The sequence below is a fragment of the Aythya ferina genome (genome assembly GCF_964211825.1).
Source record: "Aythya ferina genome assembly, chromosome: 1".
Lineage (NCBI taxonomy): Eukaryota > Metazoa > Chordata > Aves > Anseriformes > Anatidae > Aythya > Aythya ferina.
The window spans coordinates 144,292,541-144,310,203 of NC_140296.1; the positions used below are offsets into that span (position 1 = coordinate 144,292,541).

At 37.6% G+C, this 17,663-nt stretch overlaps 1 protein-coding gene across 16 annotated transcripts in view; it reads left to right on the forward strand.

Annotated features, from left to right (window-relative positions):
* The window catches only part of LOC311433677 (protein bicaudal D homolog 1), a 294,907-nt gene that overhangs the window by 198,249 nt on the left and 78,995 nt on the right, over positions 1 to 17,663 (forward strand). Inside the window, exon 1 of one of the 16 annotated variants that reach the window (XM_084513067.1) lies at positions 5,124 to 5,233. The exons of 12 other annotated variants lie outside the window; for them this stretch is intronic. In XM_084513067.1, the coding sequence (XP_084369193.1) occupies positions 5,212 to 5,233 (22 nt within the window). In that variant the 5' untranslated portion in view covers positions 5,124 to 5,211. Of the gene's footprint in view, positions 1 to 5,123; positions 5,234 to 6,203; positions 6,219 to 11,770; positions 11,787 to 12,509; positions 12,556 to 17,663 lie in introns of those variants that run through there. 3 more of the 16 variants (XM_084513080.1, XM_084513081.1, XM_084513065.1) reach the window with 3 other exon arrangements.

Consider the following 17,663-nt stretch of genomic DNA (forward strand, 5'->3'; position numbering starts at 1 on the left):
AAACAAATATTACCTAAAATTCCTGGAAAATAAGGAATACTGTTAAAAGTTAAAGCAGGAAAGAAAGAACTAAAAAATGTCATTAAGAAAACACAAACTTCTCTGAGGAGAATGCATCAAACACTAGGTGTCTGCTAGCTCACAGTGCTCCTATTGCAGGGGCAGCTTCAGCGAGCTGCTCTGCTGTCTTGTGGTGCCGAGGGGAATGGTTTCCCGATGTGCTGGCTTTGTCACGGGCATTGCAGTATAGCAGTTTTTAAGCAGCTTTTGTTGGTAATCTACAAATATTCTCTATACATAAAACAACAGGGCCATTATAAACCCTAATGTGATTTGATAGACTGAACTTGAGCTAAGTGTTTGGATACAGTTGGATATGGATATGTTTTGGGTTTAAATGTTTGGATATGGTTAATGCCTTCAAGCGTATAATGTTATTTCTTTCAGACATTAAGCATGATTTGCTGTTCTTCATATTAACAAGTAAAGAGCAGGAACAATGCCTCCTAGCCATTGTTTTCTATATTGCATTGGGTATAACCATGTTGGCCATGCATTTTAGGAGTATCAGGGAAAAAGACTGAAGAAATTGAGGATCTTCAGGGTTAGCTGCCCTCGTGTATGTTTACATAATGCTGCCTGCTTACCCTGCTAACAAAGTGGCTATTGTGCAGGAGGCCAAAGGTAGCAAACTGTGAGACAGTGATGTTACCAGTTCTTTTTATCATTGGCTTTGGAATATTTTCTATTCTTACACTACTTGCCTCTAGTATTTAGATGTTGAAGGTAATGGTTAACGTATATCTGGTATTATAGGGTAACTTAATAGATTATAGAAAAGTTTCTGGCAGTCAGATTTTCCTTTCCATTTTTATTTTCCCCCTTCCATTAAAAATATTGATGATAACTTACTGGGGACTTGCATTTGTCTATTGATACAGAAATCAAATATTGAAATATATCAAGAGCCTGAAATAATTTCTAAAGCTAAATTTTTCCCCCTTTTCACATGGTTACTGTAGCCATGCTTTTATCACCATAGTGTAGAATGCTCTCTGGCTGACTTTTCTGTAGGTGCTTTGACCAGCAGCATCTGCAGCAGCTGTTGTCTTCCGCAGTCTCAAGGAGCTGGCACAGGAAGCAGCAGTTTCTGTGGTAGTGGAGCCTTGTCTGCTGAGGTTCTCCTTCAGTTGCCTTTCTTCTCTGCCTCAGCACTGTGTAGAAGGAAAACAGGCTCTTTCTGTTCTGAACAAATGGAATGAATAATGAAAATACAACAATCTCTCTACAGAATGTTTTTTTTTTTTTTTTTTTTTTTTTTTAATGTTACATAGCATGATGAGATCCAAATACATATTGGCATTGTAAAAAAATTATCGAAGAATTCAGTAGCAAACACTTAATTTAGCAGCAATTAGGCTGCCTTTTTGAGTCTTGTATGATGGTTGCTGCAGTGATTACAATGTGAAAAAAATAAATTGAAGATCCTTTTTACACAGCATATTGATTCACTGAGAGATTTTTCTTAACGCAAACTTAGACAGATTTGCTTTTCCCTTCAACTGATCGCTACCTGTGGTTATTTTTCTTTAGCAAAAACACCATATGAAGAGCAAAGCCAAGTCTTCTACTATTGGTCTGTATTAACTTGGAAGGTGATTTAAAAAAATATATTTTTTAATATTACCCCATTTCCTAATAAACCACACACACTTGTTTTGCATCTGCTGAGGCAAATGAAGGTAACTTTATATTCTGAGTTTATACAAACTCAGACAAGAGTTTGTATATGACAAGAATTTGATTTTTGAAGTCTAAGGCTGAATTTTATCCAAGTTCAGTTAAGGTAATTTTAATGTAATAAATGTAATTTATATTTAAGCAATTTTATTCAGTTTCTTTGGAAACTTGAGCCACACACACAGCTCAGCATTGCTGTGTTGAAAATGTGAAAATTACGTAAGAGTATATGGTACCTATGGAGCCTTAAAATGGCAGCAGCTGCCTGTAGCCCTCTGTTGATGGAGGTGGATAAAGCACTGGATGAGGTCCACCAACATGAAGGCAAGACACATGTTGAAGCCAGCATTGTGCTGGTGTCGACTGCTGGCTTCCAGCAGTGGCAAGCTCCTCTGGACTGTGCACTGTGCCCTGGTTTAGCAGCAGCATAACTTGAGGAGCTCCTTAGAGGTGGTAAGGTCTTAATATCTGGTGAGAAAGGTGAGCTGGTAGCAGTATTGGTCGTATGCGAAGTGCTCGTGACCGCACCAAGGAGCATAATGGATGACGACGGGTCCTATGACTTCGAGTGCTGCGGTTGCCCTATTGTCCACCATCAAAGAAATCTGTTTTGCATGCTTTCCTTTATCTTCTTTTTTGTGGGTCTTCCAATGAAGCACCCCACTTGGCATTGCTTCTAATGGAGTAAAATTGTAAAATGGAGTGATGTAGGAAAGAACTACATCTGAGACTAATGTCAGATGTACAAGGTCAAATGACATTGACTTTGTTTGAAGTCTTTGAAACTCCTGAGTACTGGTTTACAGCCAGTAAACTCTGAGGTTTAGTTTAACTGTGAACCTTTTGCAAATGTTCTGTGCCTGGTAATGCTATGATTCAATAGAAGTGGTTGTGTTGACTAAATTGGCTGTGTGATAAGAAAAGGTAAGGGGATTTGTACTTAATTGGCTCTATGTTTATTTCATATCAGGCCTGGTCTTTTTTCTGTTCAAGGTGAAAGTAATACAAACAGGCAGAAAATAGGTGTCCTCCCTAGAGATTTCATTTTTCTTTTTTAAAAGATCTCCCTTCCACAGATTAATCTGTTTGGACTGTGTATATGTTCAAGATCATACTTGCATCATAAAATGGTTATATTTAGCAGTAGTTTAGCATGTCAATTTTCTATCCTTAGTTCATAGTCTGGAATGAAAACACACCAATTTACCTGCATATTTCTTTCTTTGTGAGGGGCTAACTTGGAGCTAGAAATTAATGGCAAAAAAAAAAAAAAAAAAAAAAAAAGGAATTGAGAATAGACTTTCTGTGGAGGTGGACAAAGATGATTACAGCTGGTGGAAGACCCTTAACCTTGTAGCATTCCTTCTGCTATAATCCCTGTACTGTCCTTTTCATATGTGGATTGCACCTACTCAATGCTGAACAGGGAAACCTTTCTAAAACTGTTTTGCCTGCTGCTTTCATGGCAATAGATGTCTTTGCATTTGTACTTTTTTTTTTTTTTTTTTTTTTAAATCTTCTTCTCCTCTTCCTAGGTTATAAGTACTTAGAAGTTCAGTGTAGTCTCTGAAAGGTTAGAGAATCATGCTCTGAACTGCTGATGGCTGCCAAAATAAATTCGTCTCAGCATTTTTCTCTCCTGTCCTTCCTTCTTAGTGCTGAGCAGCATAAAAAGGAATGACATAATGGCTATATTTTTGGATATAAGAAGCAGACGTTACCCAGTAAGTGTACTTGCCTCTGTATAAGAACATACAACCCACAGGACTTTTCTATCCAGATGTAGGCCAAAACACTGGATCCTTTACTGTTTTGTGTCCAGTGTTAGTAAAAATATTTGACCTGTGGTTTTGAATTAATAGTCGTGTGCCACTATGCTAAAGAAACTTAAAAAATCATACTTCATCTGCACCAAGCATATCCTGTTTTCCACTTCAAAACATGGCTGGAAAGTTCAGTCCTACTTCTGCTAAGTTATTGCACCAAGTTATCAGCTGTAGCCCTCAGCACAGGGACAGTAGATTCTGAAGATGCCATGGAACTCTCTGAGATAAATCATATCACACAGTACTGTATGATGATGAATAGTGCTGGGCTGACTCTTTCAGAAAATTGAAACGTTCTGTTTGTCCACAGACGGTAGATGCAGTTATAGATTGGCTGGCTGCTGTGAAATCGCTGGTTTTAATTGAGAACTGTGGAGTGTTTTCAAATGAAATGGAAAAATGGCACATTTTACGTCTCATTAAAATAAGTATTGATATTTTAACAGAAAAACACTCATATTTTAAGCTTAAAAACAAATAAACCTTCTCTTGTACTGTTTTAGTTAATTGATATCTCTGTTATTGGACAAATAGGCATTGAGACTCTGTTGCTGTATAAACCACTCCAAAATAGCATGGTACACAAGATTAAAAACAATGCTTCTATATATATATTAGGGTGTTTTCACACCACAGGCTCTAAGTTAGAAAAAACAGAACTACCTGGTTTGTTATAACATTTAGACTGGTCTTGCTGATTTTGAGCATGCTTCAACAGCATTGTGGTGAAGAGACATCCTGCAAAAGTATTGACCTTGTATGCTATTAGTACAAGATATTTCAGCTACAGGGCTACTCAAAAACTGTTTGATATGATCTCACTACTCTGCTTGTGAAACTGAGAAGTAACAAAGTTGTGATGCTTTCTGTGCCCTATATCTCCAATGAAAATGACTTGGTCCTTTAACCAAATGAGTGATGTAAGGTGAAACATATTTACGGCAATCTTTTTTTATATTTTAAATAGGGGTGTCTTTTTTTATTTATTTATTTATATATATTTTTTTAAGATAAACTGGTGCTTTTTAAGATACTTGGTGGTCCTCAGACAGGGGTGATAAAAACAAACAAAAAACCTTACTGATGTTGGCTGAGGCTTTCTTACAGAAATAACAGGCAATGCTCAGTAGGCAACCACCTCACTTTAAGCAATGGCGAAGTGCAGTCTAACAAGATGTTCTTTTGGTAGCTACAGTAGTGTGCTTTCAATTCAACCAAACAGACTTTCATGTTCCCTTAAGTATCCACTGTCTGGAGTACATGTTAAGCATTCACATTGCAGCAGTAAGAATGAAGAAGTCTTCTGATGTTATGATAAATGTTGGCATCTTTGTACATGTCCCTAGATCAGAGCAAATTAATGTGAGAGGACATATCAAAAAGTAAGAGTGAAGCTCTCCCTTTTAAATTGTTTTATGAATATACTGTTTTTTCAGAAATATGATATTCTGGTGAACAAAACCTCTCCTTCTTACATTGGTCTTGAAAGCCACAAAAGGAAGTGAAAGACAGTGAGCCCTTCAGCATGTAGGCTGTACGGCTTTCTTTAGTGTGAATATTGAGGATGCAAACAGGAAGCAAATTTCATTTAGAAAGAACTGTATTTTGACCCAAGCAGAAGAAACAAATCCATAATTCTTAACAAATGCTCTTAGATATCTTCAATGGTAAGTTAATATATTACTGTGATTAGCTATGAAATATTTTGGATTAGTAAGGGTATGGTAGGGGTGTCGAGTGAAACTCAATAGAGTTTCTTTTCCTAAAGCAGTCATTTAATGCAGTGAATGTTTAAGCGAAAAAATAATTGTGGATTTCTCTACCTTGGAATGTTAAGGGGGAAAAAACACAACTCTATTTAAACTATATTCTTTTTTGACAATGATGTTACTCAGATTAAAATGGCTTTTTAAATTCCTGACTGTAGTTCATTAGGACTGAGAATCTCTTTCTAAATAATAATGCATAGGGAAAGCATAAGTGTTTCTCAGTGCAATTAAGTAGAGCTAAGAGTAAGGTTGAAATTAATTATTTCTATAGACAGGATGTTCTGTACAAGTTTAGTAGCTAAATAGCCTGGTTTTCTGAGGTAATGAATTTGAGCTCTTTTGAAAACTGGTTCACTAATTTACAAGTCTAAGTACTGGATTTGTATTTTCAAACTTCAGGCATGCAAACCGACAGATTTAGGTACGTAACTTGAAAGATTAGCATCAGTAAGTACATTCCAAGTATTGTGGCTTTTTGAAAATCTGACAAGTATATTTTATCTATTTAGATAAATAAATAAGATTGCTTGTGTATTTTTGGAGTGTTAAATTGCTAGTACAAGCAAAATCTGAACTGTGCAAATGGCATCTGCACACTGCTGAGATTTGTAGTGCAGTGAAAATGTGAGGTCTAGAATGCAGTAATTAGAGATGGTAGTCAATAGTTGTTAATGAAGATGGTGCTTGTGATCCATCTTTAAAGGGAGAGCAAACCACTGCTGCCCTGCCTGTGGTGCCCTTATTGACCTCCTGCAGCAGCTGCTCTCTGCTTCCATGGCTCAATCATGGAATAATTGGCATGTTTCCTTTAAGAATAAATAGTCTGTTTTCCAAAAGTGGTGGAAATACTTTGAGAGAAATGGAAGACTTACGACTGAAAAGGGTATGTCTGGGTATGTAGTTTATGTGCATAATTTCATGTGTTTTTTTTTTTTGTTTGTTTGTTTGTTTTCCGTTTTCTTTTTTTTTTTTTTTTTTTTTTTTTTGTAGGGTTTACAAAATCAGATAGCTGCTATTTGCTTTTTTTTTTTTTTTTTTTTTTTTTTTTCAGTGTGGCTTTGCTTTTTTTTTTTTTTTTTTAAATAGATCAGGCTAACACAGGTTTTTACACCTGAAAGAAGGACACAGTCTGTGAACTGCTTGTTGCTGCTAAAGGATAAACAAAGAGGTGTTTGGCAAACAAGCTTTAAACATTCATCACTGAGAGACTGATTCTGCCTAATTCCACTATCTGTATGGGAAGCCTATGCAACAGCCAGGCATGTTACTGCACTTGAATGTCTGTTTTGTCTACTCCTCTATTTGTGCAGTTCCCATGGGCTGTTTTTCTGCTTTTTCCTGGGATGCCAACTTGTAGGAGGTGATCAGAAGAATTGGCCTGTGACAGTAACCTCTTCTTTATTGTAGCTGTCAAAGCAAGTTTGCCAGGATCAAAGGTGGTGAAATGGTTTCTCACAGAAAGGGAGTCTTTGCATAGTGTTTCTTTTGAGGCTATTCTAAATCTGGCTTACGATGAAGAACGTGCCATTGAGGTGTCTGTCATCCTATTTAGTTCCACTGTTACAGGAGAAAGTACTAAAGATGAAGAGGTGTTCATTTTCCCATGAAAGACCAAAATGATTACTTTTTCCTTTTGGAGTAAGGTAAATAAAATAGATATCTTTGGGGAATTTCTTTATGAAGAATTTGTAGTTCATTGTAATCAGTTTTATTCAGGGTGAGTGCACTGCAGTGAGCAAGAAAAAAGACTCAAAAAATCAAGTTCTGCTTCTTCAGTTTCTCATGCTTGTTACCCTTATTAGCATGATTTGGTAGTAATCAAGGGTGTTCTCAGAAACTTTTATAGCAGCCTGTAGACACTGGTACGCTCGTGATACAGGGCAGTACTCCTAGAGCAGCTACGTCTAAAGGAAAATGTCCCTTGGCCCTGCTGACCCCTGGGCCTGCATTGTTCTTGATACCCAAATCTATTACTTGCAAGCTTACATTGACATAGATGGATTCAGTTTTTCTTAATCTTTAAAAAAAAAAAAAAAAGAAAAAGTTACAGATATTTAAAATATTGTTCTCAGTACTGAGAAAGAAAATGACTATTAATTTAATGGAAAAAGATTTACTGAAAGTGATTTTTGTCAGGACTGCTCTAAGTTAATAATTGAAAGATGGTACAGTGGCAGACTGCTGATGCTAATGGTTGTCTTCAGATTGTCAGCCTAATCCTGTGGACTTTTAGAATTTACTTGCTTTGATGTTTACAAGATGCCCACATAAACTTGTAGATGTTTGAACTTCTGGTGTGGTGAAATCTTACAGACCTGGATTTATCAATCACTTTCTCTGTAGACAGCTTATGTTCTGATATTAGCAGAACTTCTTTGTGCTAAAGTTAATTAAGTGGGATCTTGATCTTAGTGTGGAGGCTACTCCCAATAAACTTTCTGTGCTCATAGATAAAGTTTATGAATTCAGCCAGGTTGGAGCCATAGGAGAGGTAGCATCTTTTGCACTGATCCATGACTGGGGAGAGAAGGGATAGGAAGTTGAGCTTTTGACTGCACCAAAGCACTGGGAAAGTCCAAAACAAAGTAGAAAGCTGCAGTTTAGGCTTATTTTTCCTTCTCTGCCTCTCTTTATTTTTCATCCTCTAGTAAATCTTCTTGCAATACTTAACTTGAAGTGTAGCAGGGGCCTTGTTTGGGGAAACGTAATGTCAAAGCACAAGTCTTGTATGACTAAAGAATGAGCTATATTGGGTCTGTTTGTACTATTTGACACATGAAAGGCCTTATTTAAATTTAGATGCTTCCTGTGCTGCCTTGGTGGAACCATGAAGTCCTTCTCCTTAGATGGGGCTCTGTATGCTTTGAAGTAAGGAGGGAAGACGATGCTGTAAACAAGGCATTTGTGTTCTAGCAGAACTTCTGGGAACACAGAAAGAACTGATGTTCTGAGCAATAAATAAAATTTTCAAGGGAATATGTTTTTCTAGAAGAACGTATATTAAGAGTACCTTGCTAATTCCAGTTCTGTAAATTTCATGGAAGCCAGACATAGGGGGAGGAGAGGGAGTTTTGTAAATCCGAAGAACAAAGCATGGTTGACTGATACATTTGTCGTTGCTTCTAGATGAAGTGTTGTCTGTTGCCCATGTAAAAAACAAACAAAAAAACCTTTCTGTTTTCCTAAGACTGAAACCAAACCACCTACATTCAGAAAACTAAAACAAACAAACAAACAAAACACAACAGAAACAAAAAAAAAAAAAAAAAAAAAAAAACAAAACTTAATTTGTGCCAATCCTATAGTATCAAGTAAGGTTTATCAGGTGGGGCATTTCAGAATACTTTGTAAGAAGCTCCTATTACCAATGTGTTAATTCTGAGAAAGGAGAGGCTTGTACAGCAGGGTCCTACATTGCCCTAGGGGTAATGCTACTTGCAATCTGCAAAGCAGAGCCTTCACATGAGGCTTAAGCATGCTTCTTCCATACTTGCTTCCGTGGACTGCTGGCTGCAGAGTAGAGGTGTTGGTGATGGTACTGCAAGTTGGATAGAATGAGCATGTGTGCGTGTTTGTTTGTCCGCCTGTATGCATGGGAGACTGATGATACAGAGCCATACAGAAGGGGAAATTAGGGCATTTTGAGGGAGAGTGGACTGGAAGAAGAGACAATAGAAGAGGTTGTGAGTGAGGTGACAGGGTGAGTAGAATATGTAAGAAGGTAGTAAGAAGGTAGGCAGTACATCTCTTGTCCTTTCATTATAGAACCAATTGTCTTTGTTTAGAGACTGACAGCCCAATACCTTTCAGTTTCCATACTTGGCCTCAGCTGTCACCAAGTTTTTCCCCACCCTATTGAAGACTGATGTATGAAAGCAGAAGACTTATGCGTGAAAGCAGCCCACCTGCTGGTTCTTTGGTGCTGCTGATAGACCTCCTGTCCTGCAGGTGGAATGGTGGCACTCTCTCTCGAAAGATCAGTCTGGTAGGGTGGTTTTGCCAAAAGCTTTGAGACTAAAATATCAATGATTCTTCAAAGTCAAAAGGTATGAAAAATTAAAACTCATGTATAGATTCTGGCTCAGGTAAGAACAGAACAGGGTTCTTTCTTTAATGATCTGCTTTGGGGTTTGCCAGCCATTGCAGGGTGCTGGTTGGCTTTAAAGTTACTGTTCTTTCCTGTCTTCCTGGGACTCTTGGAAGTACTTTTATCTGATTATCTGAGTTGCCTGCCATAATGCATGAAGTGCTAGCCCTGTTCTCCTTTGCCCACTGCTGTGTCATGTGAGCCTCCTGTGAATTTTCATCCTTGTTTTTTGGATCCTGGCATTGCCTTGAGATAGCTCATGGTCTTCTTTCTTTCTTTCTTTCTTCATCGGACTGCCCCAAAACAGTGAGATCTGTGGAGCAGGAAGACTGTAGTATGTAACACTGTAACTGCGATCCAAAACACTTCTGATGAAACACATTTTTATGTATTGGAGTGATCATCCTAGGTATCACAGAGAACAGCTTGTTCCTTTATGAAACTTGACTTGTACGTGATTTGAAAAAGAAAAAGTTAATGTTCCACAGTAATGGTTTATCTCCCGGTAGTAGTCAAAATGAAACCAGTGAGCCAATGGCAGTGTTTGCAACTCAGTTTATTTTTAAAACTTCCTTCTTTTTCTTGAATGTATTCCAGATAACTATGCTTATTTTCATACCTCAGGGAGGTACAGCCTGTGTATGATAGATACCTCTAAATTTGATAAACCTACTTTCAACTTTTACTCTTCTTGACACTTGAATTTTTAAATGGCATTGATGTAAATATATGTGTACCAAAGGAAATCACTAGCTTAGAAAACAGTTCATTTGTTAAGGCCTTTTTTTTTTTTTTTTTTTTTTTTTTAAACTGACCTGCACATAGCAAATATTTTTTAATGTTGAAGTTGTTGTTGTTGTTTTTAATGCTCTTGAATGTAGTCAAAATATACTTATGACAAACCTCTTTGGTTGTTCAGTCTTTAGTATTTTCTCTCTCCTGCTGTGTCCCTTGATACTGTTCTTGAAGGTCAAGAAGGATTTTGAGGTTCCCGTTTTGTGGCCCAGTTTGTTCTGTAAGTAGAAAAGTAAATGCCTGGTTAGCAGCTTTTTCAACAGGAAGTTTTTGCAGCCTTAGAGATTTGTCTGACATCACTGAAAGAGACAGCTATGCTGATCACTCTGAAACAGCAACGAACTACAATAACCATGATTTAATTGTTTCTGTTGCAATAATGGTTGAATGCTGTAGTGAACTGTTAGATAGCAGTCAAATTCTGCCTTTTCTGTATTAAGGTTGTATGGTTCAATTTTTTTTTCATGGTTGTTATGTAGGTAAGTTTTTAGAACAATACTTGTTAATAGGCATCTAGTCTTCCTGGCAATAACCACCTTTGATGTGTCACCCTTCCCCACACACATAGGGTACTGTTCACCCTTGCAACTGCAGAGGAACAAAATTACATCTGCCTGTTACCTCAAAACTAGTAAATTTCAGAGCAGTCAGTTGTTTCTCATTGAAGAGAACTTCTGGCTACGATTTGGCTGGAATAAATATTTCCTGGTTGTTCTGAGTGATTAAAGTAAGTGACAGCTGTTTCTGGGGGTGTTAAAGGACATTATTCTATGCTTGTGGATCTGAGTTTCTTCCTGCATCTGTCTTTGCTACTCTTTTTCCGGCTGATGCTATATGTGATGTATTTGAAAACAAAGTGCAGATGTTTTATAATGAATCACTTTGTTGTTTGGTTTGCACACCTTTACATCACTTCTTCATCTGTTTGACGGGTTCCTGTTAAGCTCTTACAAATATCATAAAGGCAATATATTCATCCTTCGCATCAGTTTTGATATCAGTGCCATGCTTTACAGACAAATTTTTGTTTAAAAAGAAAACCTGAGAAAAGTCATATTTTATAGTTTAGTTGCAAACATACTGCTATGTGGGAAAAATCTTGTTACATTTTCTTGGGTAGTTTTTGACTAGACTTAGCTCTTCTAAGTCCTAAAATAGTTGGAAATATGCTCATTACCAATGCTTCTCTAAAATATTGAGAGCGCATTGCTGAGAGCCTTGTACATGAATAATCTTAAAATACTGAGATAAATTTTGTATCTGCTGTCTTCCCAGAAGCACTGTGCGTTGCTCAGTAAAAATAGATTTGTGGTGATATACTAGCAGCAACATTCTCAGTCTAGAAGTAGTTCCCTTTGGAGTGGGATGTGCAGATCTGAATTCAGATCAGCACATGGGGCACTGGCAACTCTTTAAGTACGGATGTGAGCAGAAAAAAAAAGGAACATTGGTTGCATTTTTGGAATAGCTGTTTTCATGCTGGACCTGGGAAATTGCAAGATGAATCTTAACCAAATTCCTGGTATCCTGGAAATTCACTGTCTTCTTCATGGATTTTTTCCATACAAGGTCAGTATTTAAACTCCCTAATGGCATTTTTCTAATATACTTTTAGAACAGCTTACTCTTTAAACTTGGCAGAGGCAGGCAGCTGCAGCCCTAAAATGATCCTTGGCAGTTGACTGCTGCTTTCCCCAGCTGGCAAGTTTTCCTGTTGTTTTCCTTTTCCCTTTTGTGTCAGCCAGTTGATGATATTTGTTTGTTCTCTAATGGAGAAACAGTTTCCTCCATCCAGTATTAGAACAAAGTCTGATTTTTATTTGGATTTCTGGGTCACTTTTTTCTCATGTAGTTGCTTAAAGATACCACGTGTGCCATCCGGAACTGTGTGTGTGTTTTCCTTGGTTTATATTCCTTGCTTTAAAATATCTGAACAACCTCAAGTAGTTAATGATTTGTTTTCTCCTTGTACCTTCATAGCCAGTGGGATTTCTAATCCTATCGTTACCTGCAGAGAAGTCTGCACAGACAGCGAAGGAGTAAGTTGAGGAGAAAAAACAAAACAATAATAATAATAATAAAAACCCTCATTGCAGAGCTGAAGAATTGGAACTTAGATTTCTTAAGGTAATTCAATAGCTTGCCATCAAGCTGTTCTTTTTTATCGTGGAGTTTTGGCATTTTAAATTTACCATGCAGATAATAACATAGTAATTCCTTTATTAATTCCTATTTGGATTACAGCTTTTCCCAGTTCTTTGCATGGATATCTTTCTGTTTTCTTGGTTCAGAGCATCACGAAGATGGATGCAGATTTTTGTAAACTGCACTCTTGAATGTGAGTAGGACACAGTGGTGTGGTGAACTTTCTTCTTTTTAAAGGATTAGTATGTCCTATGCTACACTTCAGTTTTTAATGGACCTCATTTATCTCACAGAATGTGAAGCCGCCTATCTGAATTGACAGATTTACTAAACTAACTTCTAAACGTTTTCTATGCTATGGTCTTGATCATTTATGACCTCATGTTTAAGCTTAATCTCTCTGTTGCCCCAGGGTAGTTATCATAAAAGTTATTTATCCATGTCATACATAAGCTATTTAAGAATTAATATTTAGACATAAGCAAAAAATTCCAGGTCACTGAAGAAGAGTGCAGAAGTAGTTTTTTTCAGAGGTATGAACTGCATTGTTTTGTGAAGTATTTTAGCAGATGTCTATTTATGTCAGATGTGGTGCTCCAGAGAATTTGCTTGTGACTTCAGCTAAGGTCCAAGGTTGATGTGGTGTGTGTCATCCATGGAACTTCTCTGCAAACTTACTTTCTGCGAATAATAATATGTTGGTATTGTCATTATTTAGGTTTTCCTGCTTCCTCCTGTTCCCTACCCCTTTCACCACTGAATAAATGCCAAAGACCCGAAACATAAAATGTCAGTTTGACATTTAGTGTGTCTGAACTTTTTTTTTCCATGCAAATAGTTGTGCAATGTACAACAAAAATGTAAAAATCCTTGCCCTTCTATAAGGTTACTGCATTCCAACTCCTCAGAGGATCCTTTGGGAAAGAAACCCACCAAAGCAGTTTTGCAAGGTTCTTCTTGGGTCTTTTTTGTTTTCTTTCTGTCATATGCACAAACAGTTCAGGACAGGAAAAGGAAAAGGCTTAAAACACAAGAAACTCAGCAGATGAAGAAATATAATAGATAACAGTCACTGGTGATGTTATTATGATATTTTAAATAATATTCAGAGTAAAGTAATTTGTATTGTATATATTATATAAAGCATTATATTGTGGTATTTGTGCTTGGACGCGGAGCCACCTTATCCTTTTGTGCTTATATTTCTTGAAATATTGTTCTTTGGGTGGGGACAAGGTGATAAGAGTGATTCTGGGGATGATTCTGGCTTCCAAAGCAACTTCAGTAATTCTCTGGAAGACACTGTTCGTATGATAGGCCAGCCAATTTACAGATATTGCCTGGAAGACAGGAAAACGGTAATTCCTTTTTCCTGGGTTAATTCTGGGGTTGACACTGTTCCATCTTAATGACAATTAACTAGCTGGACAATAGGAAGGAGGGCATCCTCAGCAAGTTTGTGAATGATGTTGAATGGAGGCAGAGTAGTCAATAAGAGTAAGGTAGGGATCCTATTCAGAAGGACCTCGTCAGGCTGGACAGGTGGATTGGCTGAAATCTCCTGCAGGCCGTCATGGGCAAATAAAAATGTTAGTATCTGCTGTGGATCATCTCTGGGCAGTAGTACAGGCTGCTGGTTGGAGAGCAGCACTGTAGAAAAATATGTGGGGAACTGGTGAAGAAGTTGTATGTGAGTCAGTAGTGTGCCCTTGTGGTGAGACAGAACCAACCACGTTAGGTCAAGTAAAGTGGTTATTAGTGACAGCTCTGTACCTATCAAACCAAACCAGGAGCACTGTGTCTGGTTTTGGGCTCCCTGGTGCAAGGAAGATGCTGTGAAACTGGAGCAAGTCCAGTGGAAGGCCCTGAAGTTACAAAGGCTGAAGCATATGACACATTAGCTCAGTAGAACTGGATTTGTCCAGAAGAGAGACATCTACAGTGTTATTTTTTACTATTTTCTGACCCCTAATGGGGGTGTATGGAGATGACAGAGACAGACTTCTCTCAGAGATAGATGCACAGTGTTAGCACAAGAGACAGCAGACACAACTGCAGCTAAGGAAGTTTTAACTGCACATGCTGGTGGGAAATTTGGCATCAGAGTGGTGAAATGCTGAAATGGGTGCCCATAAGGAGCAGATACTTGGAAGTCAATTGGGAAGGCCTTGAGCAATTTGATCTAAGCTGGTCCTACTCTGAGCAGGGCATTGGACCAGATGATCTTTGAGGTTCCTTCACAACTAAGCTACTTCACAAACTGAGGTAGGGGAGAGAGGGGCTTGAACCAGATGGGGTCTGACAACATTTCTTTGATCAACTGTTGTGATTTGGAGATCAGCTTATCAGAGTATAGATGGCTGAATGCTTGGCTGAAAAATATAAATGACACCCAAAATACAGTAGTTTTCAATCTTCCCCCCCCCCCCCCCCCTTTTTTTTTTACTGCATTCAATAATACACACTGACACATAGAAGAGTGACTTGTCTTATGTAGGCAGGACAATAAGAACACATCTTACAGTAGAGGCTGTACTGAAAGTAAGTGCTTACTGAGATAGTCTTTGTCATTGCTGTTTTATTGTAAACATGAAGTAATTGTGACTGCCTCCTACAGGAAAGAAAGAAGCACAAACTTCTGTGTCTTACATAGCAAAAGAAACCATACAGAGTGTTGTGGTAACGTTTCAAGCTCTCTCTAGTCCGGCACTTTAGCTGCACAAAATTTTCTTCCTCCTCCCCCTTCCACATCCTCATTTTGTAGGAAAGTTATTAAATTATACATTCATTACATATATCATACAATAGATGCTACTATACTTTGAGAGGCCTTCCTTCATCTTCTGGTTACTGTGATAGTCTGTACTGAAGGAAACATAGATTGAATATAACATTGCTTCTTGAACAGTCATTTTTCCTTCTAGGTTTCCTAGAAGGAAAGGTACATAAAACAAAATGGCAAAGAAGATGATAGTGTGCTCTAGGATCCAGATCTTGCAAAAAGGGATTCCTCAAATGCAAGCAGCAAATACTCACGTCAGTTATTTAGTGTCAATTATTTAGTTATTTAGATTTTTGAATTGGTTGCCCAACTTCATGCATCTGCTTTGAAAGTGTTTTGTGAGAATATCACCATACAGATAAGTTATTTAGGTTCTGAAAGAGCTAAAAAGTCATCCTTTTTCCCCACCTGCCATCTCCGTCTGGTCATGGTAGTTGATAGAAAGGATCAACAATCTATTTCTGACATGCCTAGGGCATATTGCAATACCAAAAATCTGTGCAAGGCTCATGCAGAAAAAAATAAATCCTTGGAAAAGGCAAAACCAACTTTTTTTCTCTGTGTGGTTTGTAGAGGCTTTTTTATTATTAAAGGTATGAGTGTAGAACAAAGTAATAGTGAGGATGACCTAAACCATAAACCTAAACCAAAGAGTAGGAAGCAGCTAAAGAGTAAGTAGCAGTGTTGGCACTCTAAAATAGTGAGTCAGAGTCATGGGTGTACAAGACTTTGACAGAGTAGAGTTTTTGAGGTAGTTCAGCTCTGTGGACTATTTTCAGTTTTCTTGGCTCTTGCTGCATGAAAACATATTGTGTGCTATGACTGATTAATATAATTTACCTTTTTAATTCAAATGGACACATATTGAATGTACAAGTGTAAGGACAGTCAGACACTGGCAACCTGATGTGACTTGAACATGATTGCTAGGAACTGTGCAGGGCGTGGCTTGTTTACAAAGCAGACACCTTCCACCCTCACTTTCCCCCCAAAAAGGCAGCAACAAGAGCAAAACAAACAAATAGAAAGCCCACAGACTTGCATCCTCTGAAATAAAAGCAAACTTCCTGGACTTATGTGCATGTCTGTGTTCTCCAGCTCCTCTTTTCCCTTAGTTTCCTTGATTGCAGAGTAAGCCAAAAGGTGGACTGTATGAAGTTCATTTGTTACCAGAAATTTGTGTGTTTTTTTTTGTTTTTTTTTTTTTTTTTCTTCTTATTGGCTATTCTACTGAAATTGGATGCTGAGTAGATGAGTCTAAAATTCTGCCAAGCCACTATTTCCAGGGTACCTTGTCTCCTAGTTGTGAAGTAGTGTGTAAAGCGAAGAAAAGGGGAATATTCATTCATCTTGGTTGCTTATTAAAAAAAAAAAAAAAAAAAAAAAACAACCAACCAACCAAACAAAAAAAAACTTATTGAATATAATTAAATTTGGCTATTGTTCTGTCTCTGGAAATGGGAGAGACTATGGTGTGAATGTGGAAACAATCCTCTGAACGCTCCCACCGTTTTTGCTTGTTTTTGGTTAGCATTTGGTAGTCTTCCTAAAATACAGTTCCTTAGCACGCTTTAGCTTCAATATTAAGTGAAGATGTATGCTGTTGAAGGGGGAAGGGAAAATAGCAAGGATGTTTACCATCGTGTACTGCACTTATGTAGACTTACTGTGTATCCCTGAGAGAACTTCTCAGATCTTTCTGCTCCCAAATCTAAACAATGTAATCCCTCAAATCTCTAGAGATTTCTGAGGAAGACAGTATGGCTTCTTGTGGTTTATGATGTCCTCATAGTCTAAATAACTATGGTTGGAGTCTTTCAGCTATTTCTTTAGCATTTCCTGAGTTCTTGGTAACATGCAACAAAAATGCAACAAAATAGTTGCATTTTCCTTTTCAAAATAAAATATTGAGTAGTCTCTCTCTCCAGTCAGTGAGCAACAGAGGTGTTTCTGCCAGCTGCAGCTTTATAGGAAGGTGGCAAATGCATAGAATGTATATTATGTGCAGGGGAACACACTTATGGTCAGTTTGGCAGTGTCTCCCACTGCTTCTAAATTATGTGAAGTCAAATGAAGTATTTATGTCCATTTTTAGCATCACTTTTGATAAATCCCAAATGTAGATGCCTCTGGTCTGACTCTGTCTTAAATTTGGATTTGCTAAATCTTCCTCTGAATTGAGGAGTTGATGCATTTTGGAGATTACTTGCTTTCAGTCATGTAAGACTGAACTAAAAATCTATTCTGGGGTCTCCTCTCTGTCAGTTCTGTAGCTTCCAGGTATGAACATGACAATTTATTAGTCTTTACTTGTTACAGAATAGATTGACTGATTAATAACTCAATCTGAAACTTGTTAGATGAGAGATTTCTCTATACTGTATACCATCATAGTATGGGATTACCTTAAAATTAGATTATGATGATCTACTGAAGCAACAGAAATAGGAAAAGACAGAAAAATTGCTGTTATAGGGTGCAGCCTTAATCATTATTATTTTTTTAAAGTTATATTAAGC